This window comes from Cariama cristata, unplaced genomic scaffold, assembly GCF_000690535.1.
Source record: "Cariama cristata isolate BGI_N322 unplaced genomic scaffold, ASM69053v1 scaffold17123, whole genome shotgun sequence".
In the NCBI taxonomy this organism is placed as follows: Eukaryota; Metazoa; Chordata; class Aves; order Cariamiformes; family Cariamidae; genus Cariama; species Cariama cristata.
Genome location: NW_009609113.1, coordinates 6,623 through 24,486, shown reverse-complemented (window position 1 = coordinate 24,486; position 17,864 = coordinate 6,623). Strand labels below are relative to the sequence as shown.

Below are 17,864 nucleotides of genomic sequence, written 5' to 3'. Positions count from 1 at the left end.
AGGACCTTTAAGATCATCGAGTCTAATCGTAAGCCTAGCACAGCCAAGTCCACCACTAAACCATGTCCATAAGCATCACATCTACTAGCATCTTCACTACTTCTAGCAAATATTATTGGAGTTTTGTCAGCAGTGATTGCTCATCACTGAAGCAGTGAGAAGTATATGCAGTATGTAGTCTTGGGAATCTATGTGTGCTACTTAGGACATAAAAAGAGAGCTGATGTTGCTGTGGGGTCTTGTCAGACCTACAGCAGAGGTGTCCAAGGCTGAGTTTTGAAGTGATGTGAATTACTTCAGGCTGTACTTTCAGGAGTTGGTAGGGGCCAGGCCTCTTATTCATAGAATTGTTGGGTTGGAAGGGACCTTGAAGACCATTCAGTTCCAACCCCCCCGCCGTGGGCAGGAACACCTTCCATTAGACCAGGTTGCTCAAAGACCTGTCCAGCCTGGCCTTCAACACTTCCAGGGATGGGGCAGCCACAGCTTCTGTGGGCAACCTGTTCCAGTGCCTCACCACCCTCACGGTGAAGAATTTCTTCCTAATATCTAATCTAAATCTTCCCTCTTCCAGTTTAAAACCATTGCCCCTTGTCCTGTCACTCCCTGCCCTTGTAAAAAGTCCCTTCCCAGCTTTCTTGTAGGTCCCTTTAGGTACTGGAAGGCTGCTCTAAGGTCTCCCCAGAGCCTTCTCTTTTTGGGGGTGAACAACCCCAACTCTCTCAGCCAGTCTTAATAGGAGAGGTGCTCCAGCCCTCGGGTCATCTTCACGGCCTCCTCTGGACTTGCTCCAACAGGTCCATGTCCTTCTTGTCTTGTGGGCCCCAGAGCTGAAGGCAGTACTGCAGGTCTCTTACCTATTCTGCATTAGTCCAACTTCTTTCTATTGTTCTGGTTATATACATATACGCACCATGCTAACTGTGTTCTTTGGGGTTGGTTTGTTTTGTTTTTTGTTTTGTTTTGTTTTTTTTTTTTTAAAACACATCCAGTAACGTTCAGTGAGGTTTCATTTAATTCTTTGACCCATTGCTGTGTAGGAGGGAATCTACCTAATGTATCTGAAGTCTTTGTTTGAAGTATGATGGAAATACTAACAAATTCCACTGTATTCCCTGCAGAGGTACTGAAACTTTGTAGAATCTTTTGTTTTTCTTTAAAATACAAAGCAGGCTAGTCAACAGCAAGTCACACCCATCACTGCGGCTATTTCATGTGACCTAAAATTCTTGTAGTGAAATTTTTTGTTACATTTTCAGGTATACTGCGAGTATGGGATGGTACATGTCCTTTCAGAGAAGGGAAGCAGCAAAGGAAAAGACTACTGTATCCTTTTCAACTCTCAGTGGGCCCATTTGCCACATGATCTGGGTAAAGCTGTAAGTACCTAGCCAAGCAATGATGGAAGAATGTATTCAAAAATACCTTTGTTACAGGGAAACTTCTAATTTCTAACTTGGATTAGTAGAATTTGAAGCAACTACTTTGTTTGTCCTACTTAGAAAATATTTTTATCTGTTAAGATCACCTTAGGCAGTGCTGTGATGGCAATATTCTTTTCCAGGCAGCATGCTGTGGTAATTTCTGGTTGAAAACAGAAATCTTCCTTTTGCACAATGTGATCGGTTAAAGAAAAAAGGCACGCACTTGTGGTTGGAAAGGAGTTTTTGTATGTCAGTATGATACAAAAAGATACTATGTGGCCTTGCTAATATACAGAACTGTGACCTTTAGTGCTTTCTCAGTGGTTCATAGCTCTGTCAACTGTAAGAATAAGTAGTCAAAAACTGTGTAAAGCTTTTGCTGCATTATCGAAACCTGTACGAGCTGACTATTTTCTCACTCTGTTCCGTGAGAAAAAGTTACTGTCACTGAATGATGAAATTGGCAAATACAATTTGAACGAGCCGCTAACTGGGCAAGATGTAGTGTAGTTGACTGATACTCTGTTCATTTTATTCATTGTATTCCTTAATCTACCAGTTGAGTGCTGCACAGAATTATTAATGTTCCTTATCAACGTATAATCAAGTCCTAATTACCTGTGGTGGGTTTATTGGATCTGCAGGTTACTCCCTAGATACATAGATAGCTCAGATGCTGCAGCTGCCTTTGTCTTGTGTAGACCCAACTGATAAAATCTTGCCTTTGACCTGTCTTGTTCGACTGGATCCAGGCGTTCCATGGACTCTCTAGCATTCTAGAACCCAGGATTTGTGGGAGCTGGGAACCCTACTGTAGACATCTTGTTTCAACCAGTCTCATAAAAATTAACTGGAGACATATTTCAGTGGCTCTGCAAGAGCTACTGTAGCCTAGAATACCTTGCACTGAACTGAAACTGGAGCACTCAACAGGTTCCGATCTGCCTTCTGCAGAGCATTTGGGTTGCCTGTGCTATATCTCTTGCCTATTCCTGTTTCCTTCCTCAGCTCTCCCTCTGCCTTTCCCTTCTTTCACATTCTCCCTCCTTCTTCTTCCCTCCAGTACTCCAGCAGTACAATTTATTAACTGAATCGATGCACCAACCTGAGCTCACTCTGCATTTGTATTGTGCTCATACAAGCTGATAAGCATTCCTGAAACCTAGAGAGTCAGGAAGTGTGTGTAGAGACATTTTACTGTCTCTGAAGTAGGAGCCGGGTTGGAGACAGCAGTTTTCTGAGTAAACTTGGAGCTACTGACAGCTTGACCCTTACCTTTCCCTCCTTAAAGAGTAGAGTCAATTATACAGGTATTTGGTATTGTATTGCATACCTGTGGATTTCTAATATGAAGCGTTATCTGTGTCAGCTTTTCAGGTTAAAATTTTACCCTGACATTTCTCAAATGTAACAGCTCAGCTCCTAGCAGGAGTGGGGCTGTGACCTGCTTCTGTTAGCATGGCTCACAGCAAGAATCTGTTATTTGGTAGATAATTGCATTTTTAAGGTGACTTGCAAATAGAACTGGGCAAAGATGCTCATTATTGTTTAGATTTTGCAAGGAATAATTTGTGCCAATGTTATTTCTAAATCCTTGAAGTATCTTTGGGCTGTTCCTGTGTAAACATACCAGAGTAGATGTCCTTGGGTCTGAGGAGGGCCAAAACTAAGGAATCAGGGCAGGCCTGCAACATCTCTGAATCGCAAGCAGTGAGAGAAGCAGCTTAGAATCCAGTATCCAGGTGCTTAGGATCCAGAATCTTGGCTAACTGGATACGGTTAGTTTCAAAATGGAAGTTTATTTTTGTTGCCTATACTTTTGTACTTTACTCCAGCCTGTGTTTGTGTTTCTAGCTGTTCATACCCTACACCATCTCAGCCTGCCACTCTCTGCTACCCTAGCCATTTTGCTGTACTCCTTCTACATCCTGGATGCATGCATCAGAACAGCAACAGTGCTGAAGAAAACAAATGCAAGTGCAGAGCATAACCCCAATTTTATTACCAGTAGAATTCTGTACAATAAAGTGAAGCAAGGCAGGACCCTATGTAATGGAGAGGGCAGCACTGTTTCAGCTTTCAAGTTTCTCTGAGAATACTCTTATCACTCCACTACTTGAAAATTCTAAATTACCCTTTAGAAACTCTGTGGTTTCTGCTTTTGATTTCTTTTATAATTTTATTTTATATCTATGTATTTAACTAATTTCTTTTTTTTTCAGTCACTCTTGCAACTGCAGGATCAAACAGCATCTGTTTTGTGTTCTCCTTCTGATGTACCTGATGGGGGATTTAATAATCAAATCCCCATGGTGATGCGAGGGAATTGCACCTTCTATGAGAAAGTGAGGCTTGCTCAGATAAATGGAGCTCGTGGGCTGCTGATTGTTAGTAGAGAGAGACTGGTAAGTCTCTTTTTTTATATTGCTGATACTCCTCTGATGTCAGATATTGTCTTGTCTTCAATGCTCATTGCTGGTATTTGATGCTCCTCTTTGAAATAAATAATATGTGTATGTGTTTATGTGTGTACATACATTGCATAGCTATGTGTGGAAATAATACATCTGAAGGAAGGATTGATGAAACAAGAGGAGGTACTCTTAGTAGGAAGAATGCTGCATAGAGCCCATGTAACATTCAAGTCAAGGGCTCAGAATTATCCTTATATGATGTGAAATACTGGAATCAAAGGAGGTTGGTTTCTGGACTCCTACTTCGCTGGGATCTAGAGCACAGTGAATCTAGTGCTTTAGATTCAGCTGGAGCATCACCAGTGTGTGTTTTGTAAAATTAGTAGTTTTGAATACTATAGTCAATACTAGAGGGACACATCAGTCATAAAACCGTGATGCTGATGTGCAAAAGATACTACTTGAAGTTTGGTTGCTGCATTTTGCTGTTAGTCTTTAATGACTTATGTTTTACTGGGAACAGGCATACATTTTCACTTTGAGTTTTTGCTGTAATTATGTTCCTTTCTAGAATATTTCCCAAATTAACAGAAACAGAACTTGCAACTTTAACCCTTTTGAAGTAGTAGAAGTATTTGCAGAAATGAATATATTCTTTCTGGATCTGAACTGTCTTTCAGGTTCCTCCTGGGGGTAACAGGAGTCAATATGAAGAGATTGATATTCCTGTGGCTCTGCTCAGCTATACTGATATGTTAGATATTGGCAAGGTAAACTTGATACTAAATGATCTGATTTGTATTCTCATTTAAACGAGTCACTGCTCAACAGTATTTCAAGTCCATCTTAAGGGCTTTGAATCTGTTGAGAGTTGTACTTGTGAAGATTGTATTATCATGTTTGGAAAAAAAAAATGCAAATTTCTTGGGAGGTTATTTCGTATCTTCAGAATAAAATCAAAATGCAGCCTGGTGCTGGAAGTAAACATAACTAATAGTAGAACCAATAGATTGCTCTTAAGTACTTACAATAAAGCTCGGTTCTGAGGTTGCTTAGTGAAAACTAAGTAACTGAACCTTTGCTAAGGTAGCTTTTTGGAAGTTCTTCATAACTTGTTTGTACTTAACTTCTGCAGAGTTTCGGCAGCTCAGTGAAAGGGGCAATGTATGCACCAAATGAACCTGTGCTGGACTATAACATGGTGATTATATTTGTCATGGCTGTGGGGACTGTTGCAATTGGAGGCTACTGGGCAGGAAGCAGAGATGTGAAAAAGTGAGTAACTGGAATGTAGTATGTCGGTTTTCTTGTATTTTTCACGGAGGAAAAAAAATACATGGTATTTATCTAAAGATCACCTGGTAGCTCGACTAATGAGGTTTGGAGACTGTCTATGTAACCAGAATGGGAAAATGCTGATGTGACACTTGAAAGGCCCTGAGGCTTGTATTGACTTTGTCACTATATGAAATTATTAGAATATAATTTGCATGTAGAGTGTTTTAGTGTTTTGCCTTGTCACAAAGCCAAACATTTGAAAAGCTCAGAAGGAAAATTGGATAGCAATAGGCTTCCTATTTGGGCTTTTGCAAAAATTCACCATAAAAATATTTTGTAAAAAAAAAAATAATGTTTTTACTAGTGTAGTGCAAAACAAACTGATTAGATGGCTAACATATACTATGTTTGAATCTTTTATTGAAATTTTATGGTTACTTTTTGCCAGTAAGTGGAGTTGGGGGGAAGAGGCCGTCTGTGCCACACTTATTTCTAACATTTACTTTATATACACAATGTGAGTTTAGGATTTCTTCTGAAGTCAGCAAATTATTCTGTGGTAATCTTCAGGATTCTGTTGAGTTCTTAGTGAATGAAAAATAGTACTCTTGATAAACTAATGTAGCACTTACTGTTTTATGCATTGTGCTATATCTGATGTTCATACATCCATGTAGAATGGGGAGTTCCACTGACTTGAGTGGAAATCAATGCAGGCATCAGTGTCATGTCATGTTTTTCAACCCCGTGTAGTTCTCTGATGATTCAGTGCCCTCTTATATTTTGTTGCAGAAGGAATGGACTGATTATAACCATGTTACTTTTTCAGGCGGTACATGAAGCACAAACGTGATGATGGGGCAGAGAAACATGATGATGAAACAGTTGATGTGACTCCAATAATGATCTGTGTATTTGTAGTGATGTGCTGCTCAATGCTGGTCCTCCTTTATTTCTTCTATGACCACTTAGGTACTCTTAAAGTTGTATTTGTATTGATGCATCTTCAGTATCACAAGGCTGCCATCATTTAAAGAACATTTTTACTATGAAAATAATTATGAAACGGCTGTCTTCTGCTGTGTTTCTTCATCCCAATATGATTTAAAACCCTGTAAGAAAACCCACAGAGTAGATTTCTGTACTTACTTTTTGTGAGGTTGGATTAGGTGATCATAGAACTTCTTTCAAACCTTGAAGCCTATTAAGTACATACAGACTTAGTATCTTCCACCTTTTATTTTTGTCAAAGGTGTTCTTAAACCTATACTTGTCTTTCAATTATTGTTCAATTTTAAGTTATGGGATCCAGAATAATTTTTTTTAATCTTTATAAACACAATAAGGTTCTACTGATCACTTATCAAATTGATTGACAAAAGAACATGAGAGCCTAATGCCCTGGAACTTCCATCCTCCTATTTCTGAGGAAGTTATGAAAGATGCATCCCATTTATATTAATTCATTTTGCTACCAAGTGATTTTAAGAGTTCCTTTGTAATGTTCACGCATACTCATAATGAGAAGATAAACACTTCACCATAAATTGCCTTTTAGGCTTATGACTTAATGACTTACTTTAAGAATATTAGCACAGAGGTTTTGATTTGTTGAAGTAGCTATTGCATAAAGTACACCTGAGTAAAATGAGCTAGAATTAGACACTTAAAGAGCATAAATCTAATCAACAATTATTTGAAGTCTCTTAATTTATATTTCACTGGTGAAACATAAGCCTTATTTCTCATTCAGGCTTTTTGATTGTCTGTTCTTTATTCAGCCAGGATATGAAAAAAATAATCTCTTACCTTATCCTACTTGGACTTACTACTTTTTCTTTCACAGTCTATGTTATCATAGGAATATTCTGCCTGGCTGCCTCAATTGGTCTTTACAGTTGTCTGTCTCCCTTTGTAAGAAGATTCCCCTTGGGAAAGTGTAGGTATGTGGCAACTTCTAAATTTTTAATAGGCAAAATTAAATTTTTTAGGATGTTGGGTAGGTGTGGGATTTACAAGGTGGTTTCATACTTCAAAACGTTTATAGAGGAGGGTAACTACATAGACAACTGTAGCTTTGTGTTTCATTTTCAGAATCCCAGACAACAACTTGCCATATTTTCACAAGCGTCCACAAGTCCGGATGTTGCTGTTGGCAGTATTTTGTATCTCAGTCAGCGTAGTTTGGGGAATCTTCAGAAACGAAGATCAGTAAGTGTATATTTTAGTTTCTGTGCTAGAAATTGAAATGTGCTTTGTAGTATAAGTAACTGACATCTGTAGAAGCCTAAACTTATCCAGAATTTAGGAGTGACAGGACAGAAACTAGAGGCTTGGGCAGAAATTCTTAGTTATTCCTTATGTATTTCATCTTTGTCTTGTTGGCTTAAGTTATAGAAAACTGTCTTTTGTTAAGCTTGAATTTCTCTGAGTCCCAGTCTGTATTCTGATCTCTTTGGCTTAAGACAGCTTTTCAGAAGTGGTATGGGAAGTTGGACACAAGTTGTCTAACTTATTTCTTCATGGTCTGCATGTGCATTTGCTCAGAGAGAATAAGAGCTATGAAGATTGTCGGATCTTTATTTTCTCTCAACTGTCTGCTATGAGTAAATCATTCTCTATGTCCAGTATTGCTGCAGTACCCAATTATAGCATGTTCTTACCACTTTTGTTAGAGTTTTTTGTTGTTTGGGTTTGTTTGGTTTTTTTAACACCTTACCTCACTCCCAGATGCTTCAGTTTCCCCATATGTAATCATGTGCTCGTGTTCTTGGTCCCTCTATCAGGGATTCTGTGTTGCAACTGAAATGCCAGCTTGTGTTTCTGCTGTTGGTACCAAAGATGTGTTGCTTGTGCCTTGAATGCCTGTTGCTGCCTTTATGGGGTCCATTTTCTGTGTTAAGGCTGTGGATCATTCACTGACAGAACTCATAAATCCCGGAAGCATCAACTCTGAAACACCTTTTAGAGAATTAAGTGTCAGACTGAGGAGTACAGAAGTACTATAGAGCTATTCCAACCTGGGATATTTAGGACTAGGAAATAAATTTTTCTGCCTCAAAGCTGGAGTGGACCTGAGTGTCTCCTGCAGAAAACTCCATCAGCAAGTGCTCAGGTATTGATCACAACAGCGTAATATCTCCTCTGCATCTAGACTTTAGCGATTTTAGGGAAACCTTAGTGTTTCGTATCTCGAATCCTACTTCTCTTTGATCCTAGCAATTGAGAGTAAAGCAAAGAGCATTGATACTTCTGTACCTAACTTGCAAAACACGGTCAAGAAACAACCCCAACCGTAGACTTCCCTCAGCACACAAGAGTGTACACATATACACAGGCCAAAGGACCACAGCACTTCCTATTTTGGTACCCACTGACCTCATTCAGCCAGTTTTCAATCCACCTCACTGTCTGCTGATCCAGCCTATACTTCATCAGTTTCTCTATTAGGATCTTATGTGAGATTCTCAGTGGAAAGCCTTACTGAAGTCTAGACAGACAATATCCCCACTGCTCTTCCCTCATCTACCAAACCAGTCATTTCATTGTAGAATGTTATCAGGTTGATCAAGCACAAATTCCCATTTGCGAATCCATGCTGACAACAATGTTGATTTCAAGCAAGTACTTTTGTTAAAGTTTTTTGTCCCAAGCAGGTCCTTAGTGAGGACAAGGCTTGGTCTGGTTTTCCTACTGTTTCCTGCAAAAATGTTACTTTCTTTAGGTGGGCCTGGGTTCTACAAGATGCTTTAGGAATCGCTTTCTGTCTTTACATGTTGAAAACAATTCGCCTACCTACATTTAAGGTATGGAAGTTAAACAGATGTAAAAAGAGGATGTTTGCCTGTATATCATTGAACAGAGCAGCCACTTATAATGGAGTACGTTAGCTTAGAAATGCACTTCCATTCATATGTAGCTTGGAAAAGAGTGATGTAATGAGTATAACGTAGACCAATAAGTGACATGTGATTGTTATGTGTGGTGTTTGGTAACTAAGTTCTGTAGAGTGACTGCTAGTAAATCACACCACACACTCGCTTGGGGTGGGGGTTGGTTTGGTTTGGGTTTTTTGGGGTTTTGGTTGGGTTGGGGGGTTTGGGGGGTTTATTTGTTTTGGTTTTCCCCCCAAGTTTGACACACAATTGATGCATCATTCTGGTGTTTTTTTCAAATCTTCCAGAACTTACTCAGTATCCTAAGATAAAAATCAGTATTAGCCATTTAGTTGCCCCTTAGGCAGCTCTTCAAACTCTGTTTCAAGTTATCTTTACATATAACCTTGTTTCCCGGTGCAGACTGGCCCAAGTAATGTGTTTAGTGTTTCAAGTTATGCCTAGCATCCTCCAGAGATAATGCAGAACTTCTTAATATTTCCTAACAAATTGAAATAGCACCATTTCCGGATTTTTACATGATAAAGAATTTTAGGGACTAACATTTAATTTTGTGTCTAAGAATTACTTTCTTCTGTATGGTGCATGTGAGACCCAATTCCTTGATCTAAAATATTTAGGAATTAAGAAAAATACATGGGTGACTTGTTTGAGTCCTCGTTAGCTTTTGCCTTGAATAGTCTTAAGTTGCTAATTATTAATTCTTTGCTGTTTACTAATGCATAGTATATAAATACCAAGTATCTTTTCTCTTCCTTCAGGGTTGTACCTTGCTCCTCCTGGTTCTTTTTGTGTATGATGTATTCTTTGTATTTATCACACCTTTTCTAACAAAGGTAGGTAAATCACTTCTCTAGTGCCTGCTGCTCACAGAGAAAAGTATAATGACCTGTTTCTCTGTGCATTCCTAAATGGTCCCAGACCTGCTGAATGAAGTGCTGATTTACAGTTTTTCCCTTTTTTCTTTAGACTGGGGAGAGTATAATGGTGGAGGTGGCTGCAGGCCCGTCTGATTCTGCCACTCATGAAAAGGTACCATATGTAGTCTGAAAATATGGCACTAACTTCCAGCTATTACACTTTCAACTTCTCTAAAATTCGAAGACCACAAAGCTGAAATGGAGGTATCAGTTTGAAAAGAACTTAATGTGGAAATAAGCACTCCTGAGCTCTCTGGAAATCTACACCAAAGAGGGGCCAAAGCAGACTTTTAGTGGTTCATCACAACAGCTTTGGTCTTCCTTTATCTTGCTTTAAAAGGGTTTCAGTATAAGGAAGCTGGTCAGCTTAGCTTTTCAAAAACATGTGGCCACATTTGTAAATATTGTAAATATTTGTAAATATTGTAAATACTGCTAATGAAGCATATCCATTTTTACCTAAAGAGATAAAACTTACGTGATCAATCTGTCTCTTCCACCTCCTCCTCCGTTTTGATAATTGCTTTATAAAAAACTGAGACTATAGACAAAGGAGAGAAACACGAATTAGAGGCAGAAAGAAAACAGACGTCAGTATTCAGTGGTTCTGTACCATCTGACAGCAGCCAGCTGTATGAACAGAGATGTACAAGATAATGTGGCTGATTCTGGGTGGAAATTAATTGACATATAGGAGATAGTGAGATACAGTGTGCAAAACAAATAAGAAATAAGTCTGTAGGAAAACTGGGTTTGTTAATTTAAGGATGTTTGGTCTCTTTTAAGGAACTAATATAATACTGTTGCATGGGAAAATAGCAAAGAAAATAGTTGTTTGCAGGATGAACTATGGGTGGATCAGTCCATGCTAATTTCTTTAACTTCTTATGTTCTTGTCTTTAGTACCCCTTTAGTACCCCTTTAGTACCCCTTTAGTACCCCTTTAGTACCCCTTTAGTACCCCTTTAGTACCCCTTTAGTTTCACTTTTATGCACAGAATGACTTGTATGAAACAATAATGATAGTATAAGTAGATAAAATTATTCTGGCAATAACATAAGAAAAGGAAAAAAAAAGAAAGTTTCTTTAATGCGCTGTGTTAAAGGGAATATTATGTTTGCAATGAACCTTGCTGTACTGTGCCTCAACATTGCAAATTATGTAATAAATAGGAACACTTGGGGGGAAAAAAGTCTTTGAAGTGATTTAAAAAATAACTCTTCAAAATCTAAAATTATTCAAGTTTTTTACTCTTGAGACTTCTATTGCAACCAGTAGAATGAAATATAAATGGTTATTTCTTATTCATGTGGCAGCTTACCTAGACTGTTTTTTTACGTTCCTGCAGTTAAAGCAGAGTTGATAGCCCATTGCATGTGAGGACTTTGAAATTAATATAGTGTTTTGAGATGTCTGTCGTGTGGAGTTGTCTTGGCTGTTTGTTTTTAGAAAGTATTTCATCACTTCTGTCTTAAACACATTTTGCTAGTTGTCAGTAACATTAATAAAATATTTTAAACATATAATGTAAAAAAAAAGATACATTTGCCCTGTTTGAAGTCTGCAGTTTCAGCACAACAGGAACAAGTTCTGGTAGATGGTGTTAGTATGTAAAGAAAACAGCTTTTCATAAGGCTTATGCCTCTCTCATTCCAAGCTCCCAATGGTGCTGAAGGTTCCGCGACTGAACTTTTCACCGTTGGCTCTTTGTGACAGGCCTTTTTCTCTCCTAGGATTTGGAGACATTTTAGTTCCAGGTATTTCTTGTTTAGCATGTTAAGCATTTTACTTGTTCCATTGTCATATTAGTTTATTCCTCTTGTACTTCTGCTTCAAGTGGGAAGTTTGATTTGACTACTATAAACCTGATAAATTTGTAAGCAGATCTTTTATGTTCTTTTTTTTCTGTACTATTTACTTTTTCCATAAGAAATTAAATGCACATTGATCTTATGGTTCAGTTTCACATGCAGTGATGTCAAGAAATGTAAAGACATATCAAAGGTTGATTTAGCAATTGATTTTATAGTATAAAACATCTTTAATAGTATGGTGATAGAGGAAATTATTTGTCCATTTGCATATGATTTGACTACACATGTACCTGACCACTCAAAACTTCATAATTTTGTTAGTCAGACAACATCCAGTATTTCTCACACCTTGTCTCAAATTTTGCTTTAGGTAGTATGTAGAAGTATACCTGGCACCACTGCAGGTGAAAACAAGTATGCATCTACTGGCTTTCAGATTTCTTCTGAGAAATCACATCTTTATTTTCTTGTATTTTGGGACATATGAACTGTGTCATCCCCATTCCTGTCCCCTCCTCCCCTCGACCTATAATAGGCATAGTTATTAACTATAAATTTCTACTGTCTTTACTAGGAGCTGGAAGGGATGAACTTACCCTTGTTCTTGTTGTGAACACTGTATTTTTAAACTGTTTATTAGGGATGGGATGGTGTTTTTTATCCAGGATCTGTGTATTTGTACATGTTAATTTTTTTATTGGAGTGCTTCTGTTCTGCTGGGCTTGTGTTGTCAGATAACTGTTTTGTAAGCTGTGCAGCCTCCTGAATGATGCTGTCATAGTACTTAAAACACCAGGGTGCCCAAGTAAGTGTTGAGGGGAAGAAAAAAAAAAAAAATCTTAAAAAGTTCCTAGATAATTTGATGGTCTTGTGTATCTTAATGCATGAATGGGTTGAAAGCATGTTGTAATTGTTCTTTCCTTTCATAGGCTTACTGGTAGCCTATTGCCATAGATTTGATATTCAGGTGCAGTCATCCAGAGTCTATTTTGTAGCCTGCACAATAGGTACGTATAACAGTGACAGCTGTACACAATACCTGCAGGAATGGCTTCCTTTAAAAGCATACCATCAATCTCATGTTACATAGTTTGGGTTTTTTTATTCTTCTCCTCCTTTTATCATTAAACAGAAATATTTTAGCAAAGTACTTTTGAGGCTAGACCTTCCATCACCAAATTATCTGATGTCGCTTTCCTGAGCTGTTTTGTCTGCCATATATAGGAGGATCTTCGTGTTACCATGGTTTGTCTCACTATAACCCTTATATCTACACTGTCTTTATACGTGCTTAGCTACTTATTCTGGTTTCTCAATTGATGAATCTTTGAGTTTATTATATATGAGAATTCAGGTTCAAGGATCTCTTCCTTTGACTTTGGTCTTAGCTTTTTGTGTATTCTAAAAATCCATGATCTGTGATGCAACAAATTGTATTATGGTGGCTATAACACCTCTAAATTAGTTTTCTTCTTTAGTTTGTAGAATCCACAGAGTTACATACCATGGACTTAAGAATGACTTAGAAATCTTAGAAATTTCTGTTGGCTTTATTACAACGTATTTATGCTAGCAAAGACTTAAGATGCTTGCAGTTAATGTCATGAAAATTTTTCATGAAATACTGCTTTAGAAGTTCTTCTGAAAAAATAGCTAGGTTCTTCGAGACTTATAGCAGAGTTAGAGAGATGCTTTTATTTCAGTGTACCAAATCTTAAATAATTTCCTCTCATATATCCTTAAACGAAACTGTTGTCTTACCCAGTATTTTCATAACATGTTTACAGAAACTGATAGGAAAATGTTGTATCTGAAGAGCCATCAGTGTACTATTGCAGCAATGAAAACTAACCACATACAGGGCCATGTTAGCCAGATTGAGTCAGCAGTATGAGAAGTGATTATTCCCCTCAATGTGGCAGTTAAGACTGAGTCTTAACCAGGATCCTTTGTGCAAGACAGACATTGATGTACTGGAGTAAATCCAGTGGAGCCTGTCAAGGTAGTCAAGCGCTGGAGCGCATGATTTTAGAAGAAGAGAAGGCAAAAGGGAGCTTCTGTTGCTGTCCACAGCTACGTAATGTGAGGATGCAGAGAAGACAGACTTATGCATGCACAGGGATAAGAGGTGAGGCAATGCACTTACGTCAGAAGAAGAAACATTTTACCTAGATATAAGGAACTTTCACTAATAACAATATACCCTGGAAAAAAAAAACACACACCACATTTTTGAAGAACTGTAAAAAGTTATTGAGTATTCTAATCATAGAATCATTTAAGTTGGAAAAGACTCTTAAGATCATTGGGTCCAACTGTATACCTAACACTGCCAAGTCCCTAACTTTACACATCTTTTAAATACCTCTGAGGATGGCGACTCCACCACTTCCCTGGGCAGCCTGCTCCAATGCTTGAGAACCCTTTCAGTGAAGAAATTTTTCCTAATATCCAATCTAAACCTTCCCTGGCACAACTTGAGGCTGTTGCCCCTCATCCGATCGCTTCTTACTTGGGAAAAGAGACCACCCCCCACCTCGCTACAACCTCCTTTCAGGTAGTTGTAGAGAGTGGTAAGGTCTTCCCTGAGCCTCCACTGCTCCAGGCTAATCAACCCCAGTTCCCTCAGCCACTCCTTACAGGACTTGTTCTCTAGACTCTTCGCCAGCTTTGTTGCTCTTCTTTGGATCTGCTATAGCACCTCAATATCTTTCTTCATCTGCTTCCTGAATAAAAATCAGTTGGATTTAGCTTCATTGTTCTGAAAATCTAGTTGAAAATAATTACAACATGAGATCCTAGGTGCTTCTGTTCCACTTAAAAGTTTTTGCAGAATGTGTGCAGAAATTAAATAGAAAGTAATAACAAATTACAACATACAGCTGGCTTGGTTTTTTTGGTTCTTTTCGGTGGTCTTGCAGGATAGTAAGAAACGGCCAAAGCCAAGCCAAACAAGAAGCACATATTATAATGGTCAAAATGATTGTCTGTACCTGTTGAATTCACAAATACAATATGAGTCACAATATTTCATTTGTTTATTTTACCTTTCTCAAACTGCTTAAGCTAATGATTTAATTGCACAGCATGGACTAGGCCAATCACACTATTTTCACAACATGTTATTATCAATAGAAAGACTGTAGTATCTCTGTTACATAAAGCGCTGTTCCAAGTTTACATTGTGTATATAATGCTTGTGTCTAAAGAGGCCTCAAAAAAATCTAGAGATGTTGTTTTACATTTTTCTTGAAAAAAGTTCCTGTTAGAATGCTCATCTAACTATTTAGTTGTTCTTGAGCAGAGCCATATCTGAATAACTTTTTTGTGCTGCTTTTGTTGCCTTCCAGCATATGGCATAGGCCTTCTTGTGACCTTTGTTGCCTTGGCATTGATGCAGATGGGCCAGCCTGCTCTCCTCTATTTGGTGCCCTGTACTCTTCTCACAAGCTTCGCTGTGGCTCTTTGGAGAAAGGAGCTTGCAATGTTCTGGACGGGCAGCGGCTTTGCGGTGAATACCAGTTTGATATGAGTGTCTTCAAGAAATACTAATATTATAAAAACCTAACTAGAATTAAAGTTGAGTAAAATATTGCAGTATTATCAAACAAACCGAAAGATTTTTTGTTTCACTTGATTGTTTGCTTTTTTCCATGCTTTTTTGCCTCAGTAAGGTTTTCTTTTTTTAATGTTTATGGCCACTTAAACTGGCTAGTGAAAAGTAAAGTAGACCTTGTCTATCCTTCTCGATTCTGCCATAATTTTACTCGTTTGATCTCTGTTGAAAGTATTATTATTATGTTATATAAAATATAATCTTTTCTAATAATATATAATATATCCTTAAAATAATTTTGTTCATATTTTTTCATAACTTACTGCTTATGCAAGTAGAAATGTAGTTCCATATATTAATTATCACTTCATTTTGCAGTGTTACAAGGGTAATTAATTTGATTTCAAAAGGAATAATTTCTATCATGATGCATGATTATAGATTTTGAATAGTTACTTGAAGGGCAAATCTATCAAGCTAGAGGTTCCCCCAGTGAGTTCCTCTAGAGTACTGAATTTAATTGTTGGAAAAATAGTTGCGATCATCTGAAACATGTTGGAAAAGTTGCTAGCTGTTGTACAGTGACAGTGAAGGTGGACAAAACCAGAGAATGACAGAGTGCCAAATTGCTGTTTGCCTGTTCTTGCATAATCAGTAGAGCACCTCTGAAATCAGTGAGGAAGGATCAGGCAGAAAGCAATTAAACACATTTCTGGAAGGAAAATCCCCTTGTGTACTATAAAACACAAAGACGGGATAACTGTGCGCATGTGTCCACTACTGGAGAATGATAATGGAGATGACGGACCTTTAATCTTCATCTCATATGACCATCACTCCTGATAACTGGACACAGCAATTCTTGCTTTCCATCATTCTGACTGTGATCTTCCATTTACAGAAAGACCTACCTCAGCCTCCCTTGGTGATAGCTCCTGTCAACTGCCCTGAGCTTCCCAAAGATAGTAATGTACCAGCCTCTCAACAAGACACAGAGCAAATGACCAATCCAACCCTCCATGTGAAGGAGCTGCATGGCCCCACCTCAGCTGCAGAGGAGCTAGCTGATACCAACACAAAGACGGACCAGTCAGAAATTTCAATTGCACAGAGTGAGGAACCAGCTGGTCCGAATAAGGGTGACCTTGAAAGCAAATGCCTAAATGCAGAGCAAAAACAGCTGGAATAAACAATGTGATAAGAACTCCTTATTTTCCCTCACAAACATATCCATATAAAACCAGTATGTATTTAGGACTGGTTTAGTAGTGTTTGCGTTCATTGAGGAACCTGACTGGGAGTCTGATCATCAAATCCAACAACATATGTTCTGCCTCCGGCTTCGGTACAGCTATACACTTCAAACATCTTTCTGAAATATGGTGCTCTAAAGGGTTCTGATGTATGGATTTCAATGATCATTTTATTAGTGAATGCCTTTAACTGTTCCATTTTCATTATACCAGGGTAGTATTAAGAGTCTTTATTTACATAGTACTCTGTGCTTGTGTGGCTATTTTGCTGCTTTAGCATAGTGTAGGTTAATATGGAAGAAAAGCATTGAACAAGTCTGCTACAATGCTTAGTTGAGAGAAACATTATAGGTTTTTTTAGCACTTTCCCTATTGTCACCTTTACTTCTCCCGGCTTGTCAAAGCCATTGATACAAGGGAATGCTTTAGTATAAACTGACATTCAGGAAATGCAGAGAATGGTTAAATTACCAGCCTCTGAAAGGATTTATACTACCGTGATGCATTAAATGCATCTCTTAACTTTTTTGTTTTTTTTTTTTTTTTTTTTTTTTTTTTTTTTTTTTTTGTAATTTCCAGGTACCTGGGTTAGCTACTAGTCTAGTTTAAAAGGCAGGATGAATGGAACTACAGGAAGCTTTCTAAGCACTCATATGAACTCTAGGGGCTGTCTCTGAAAATAAACAGTGTTTGTCACAGAACACTGGAAGCAAAAGCATATTGAGAATGTTTAATGTTTTAGAAATAAAATACAAGACAAAAACGTAAGAAAATAGGTAGTAGCAATACACTAAACTTAATAGGCAGTATTTTCTTTGTGGAAAATGTTACAGTAAAGCAGTAAAAGTTCATGTGTTTGGTGTTTTGAGCTTCTACTTGTTATTTGTTTAAGGAATATAGTTGCCATTTCTAATTCTGAAGAAGATAATCTGGTGTTTTCATTCCCAAGGGAGCGCATATGGTGCTATAGTCAGTTGTGATTTAAAGCTACTTGCTGCTCAGTAAGTAATCAGCTGCCTCAGTCATGTTTTGTCTTTGTCCCAAGAGTAGCCAAAGCATGGCCTGTCAGGTTCTGGAATGAGGCTATGATCTAGCCTATTATTTTGCACCTCTTGCTGCATGACATTATGAAGGACTACGTTTGTGAATTTAAAACTTTTTGGGGTGCAGCTGGTCTTACTTTATATTCCTGAAATTGTGCGTTTTTCTGTATAACATGGTTGAGTCTTTTATGCATCAACTTTAGTACACATAGAGGGACGATGTGATTTGCATATTATTTATTCTGTCTGAGAACGTTTGGCTTTA

The 17,864-nt window shown here is 37.9% G+C and overlaps 1 protein-coding gene across 1 annotated transcript; it reads left to right on the top strand.

The window, feature by feature from the left end:
• Positions 1–1,259: 1,259 nt before the first annotated feature.
• Positions 1,260–17,078, top strand: SPPL2B (signal peptide peptidase like 2B; the record flags this gene model as incomplete). The annotated part of the gene is made up of 14 exons (XM_009697424.1): positions 1,260–1,379; positions 3,647–3,829; positions 4,519–4,608; positions 4,974–5,113; positions 5,946–6,088; positions 6,963–7,059; positions 7,211–7,327; positions 8,841–8,922; positions 9,774–9,848; positions 9,982–10,044; positions 11,591–11,690; positions 12,677–12,754; positions 15,098–15,258; positions 16,205–17,078. Coding segments are annotated over 14 exons (1,737 nt in total), but the record flags the coding sequence as incomplete, so codon positions are not given.
• Positions 17,079–17,864: the final 786 nt, after the last annotated feature.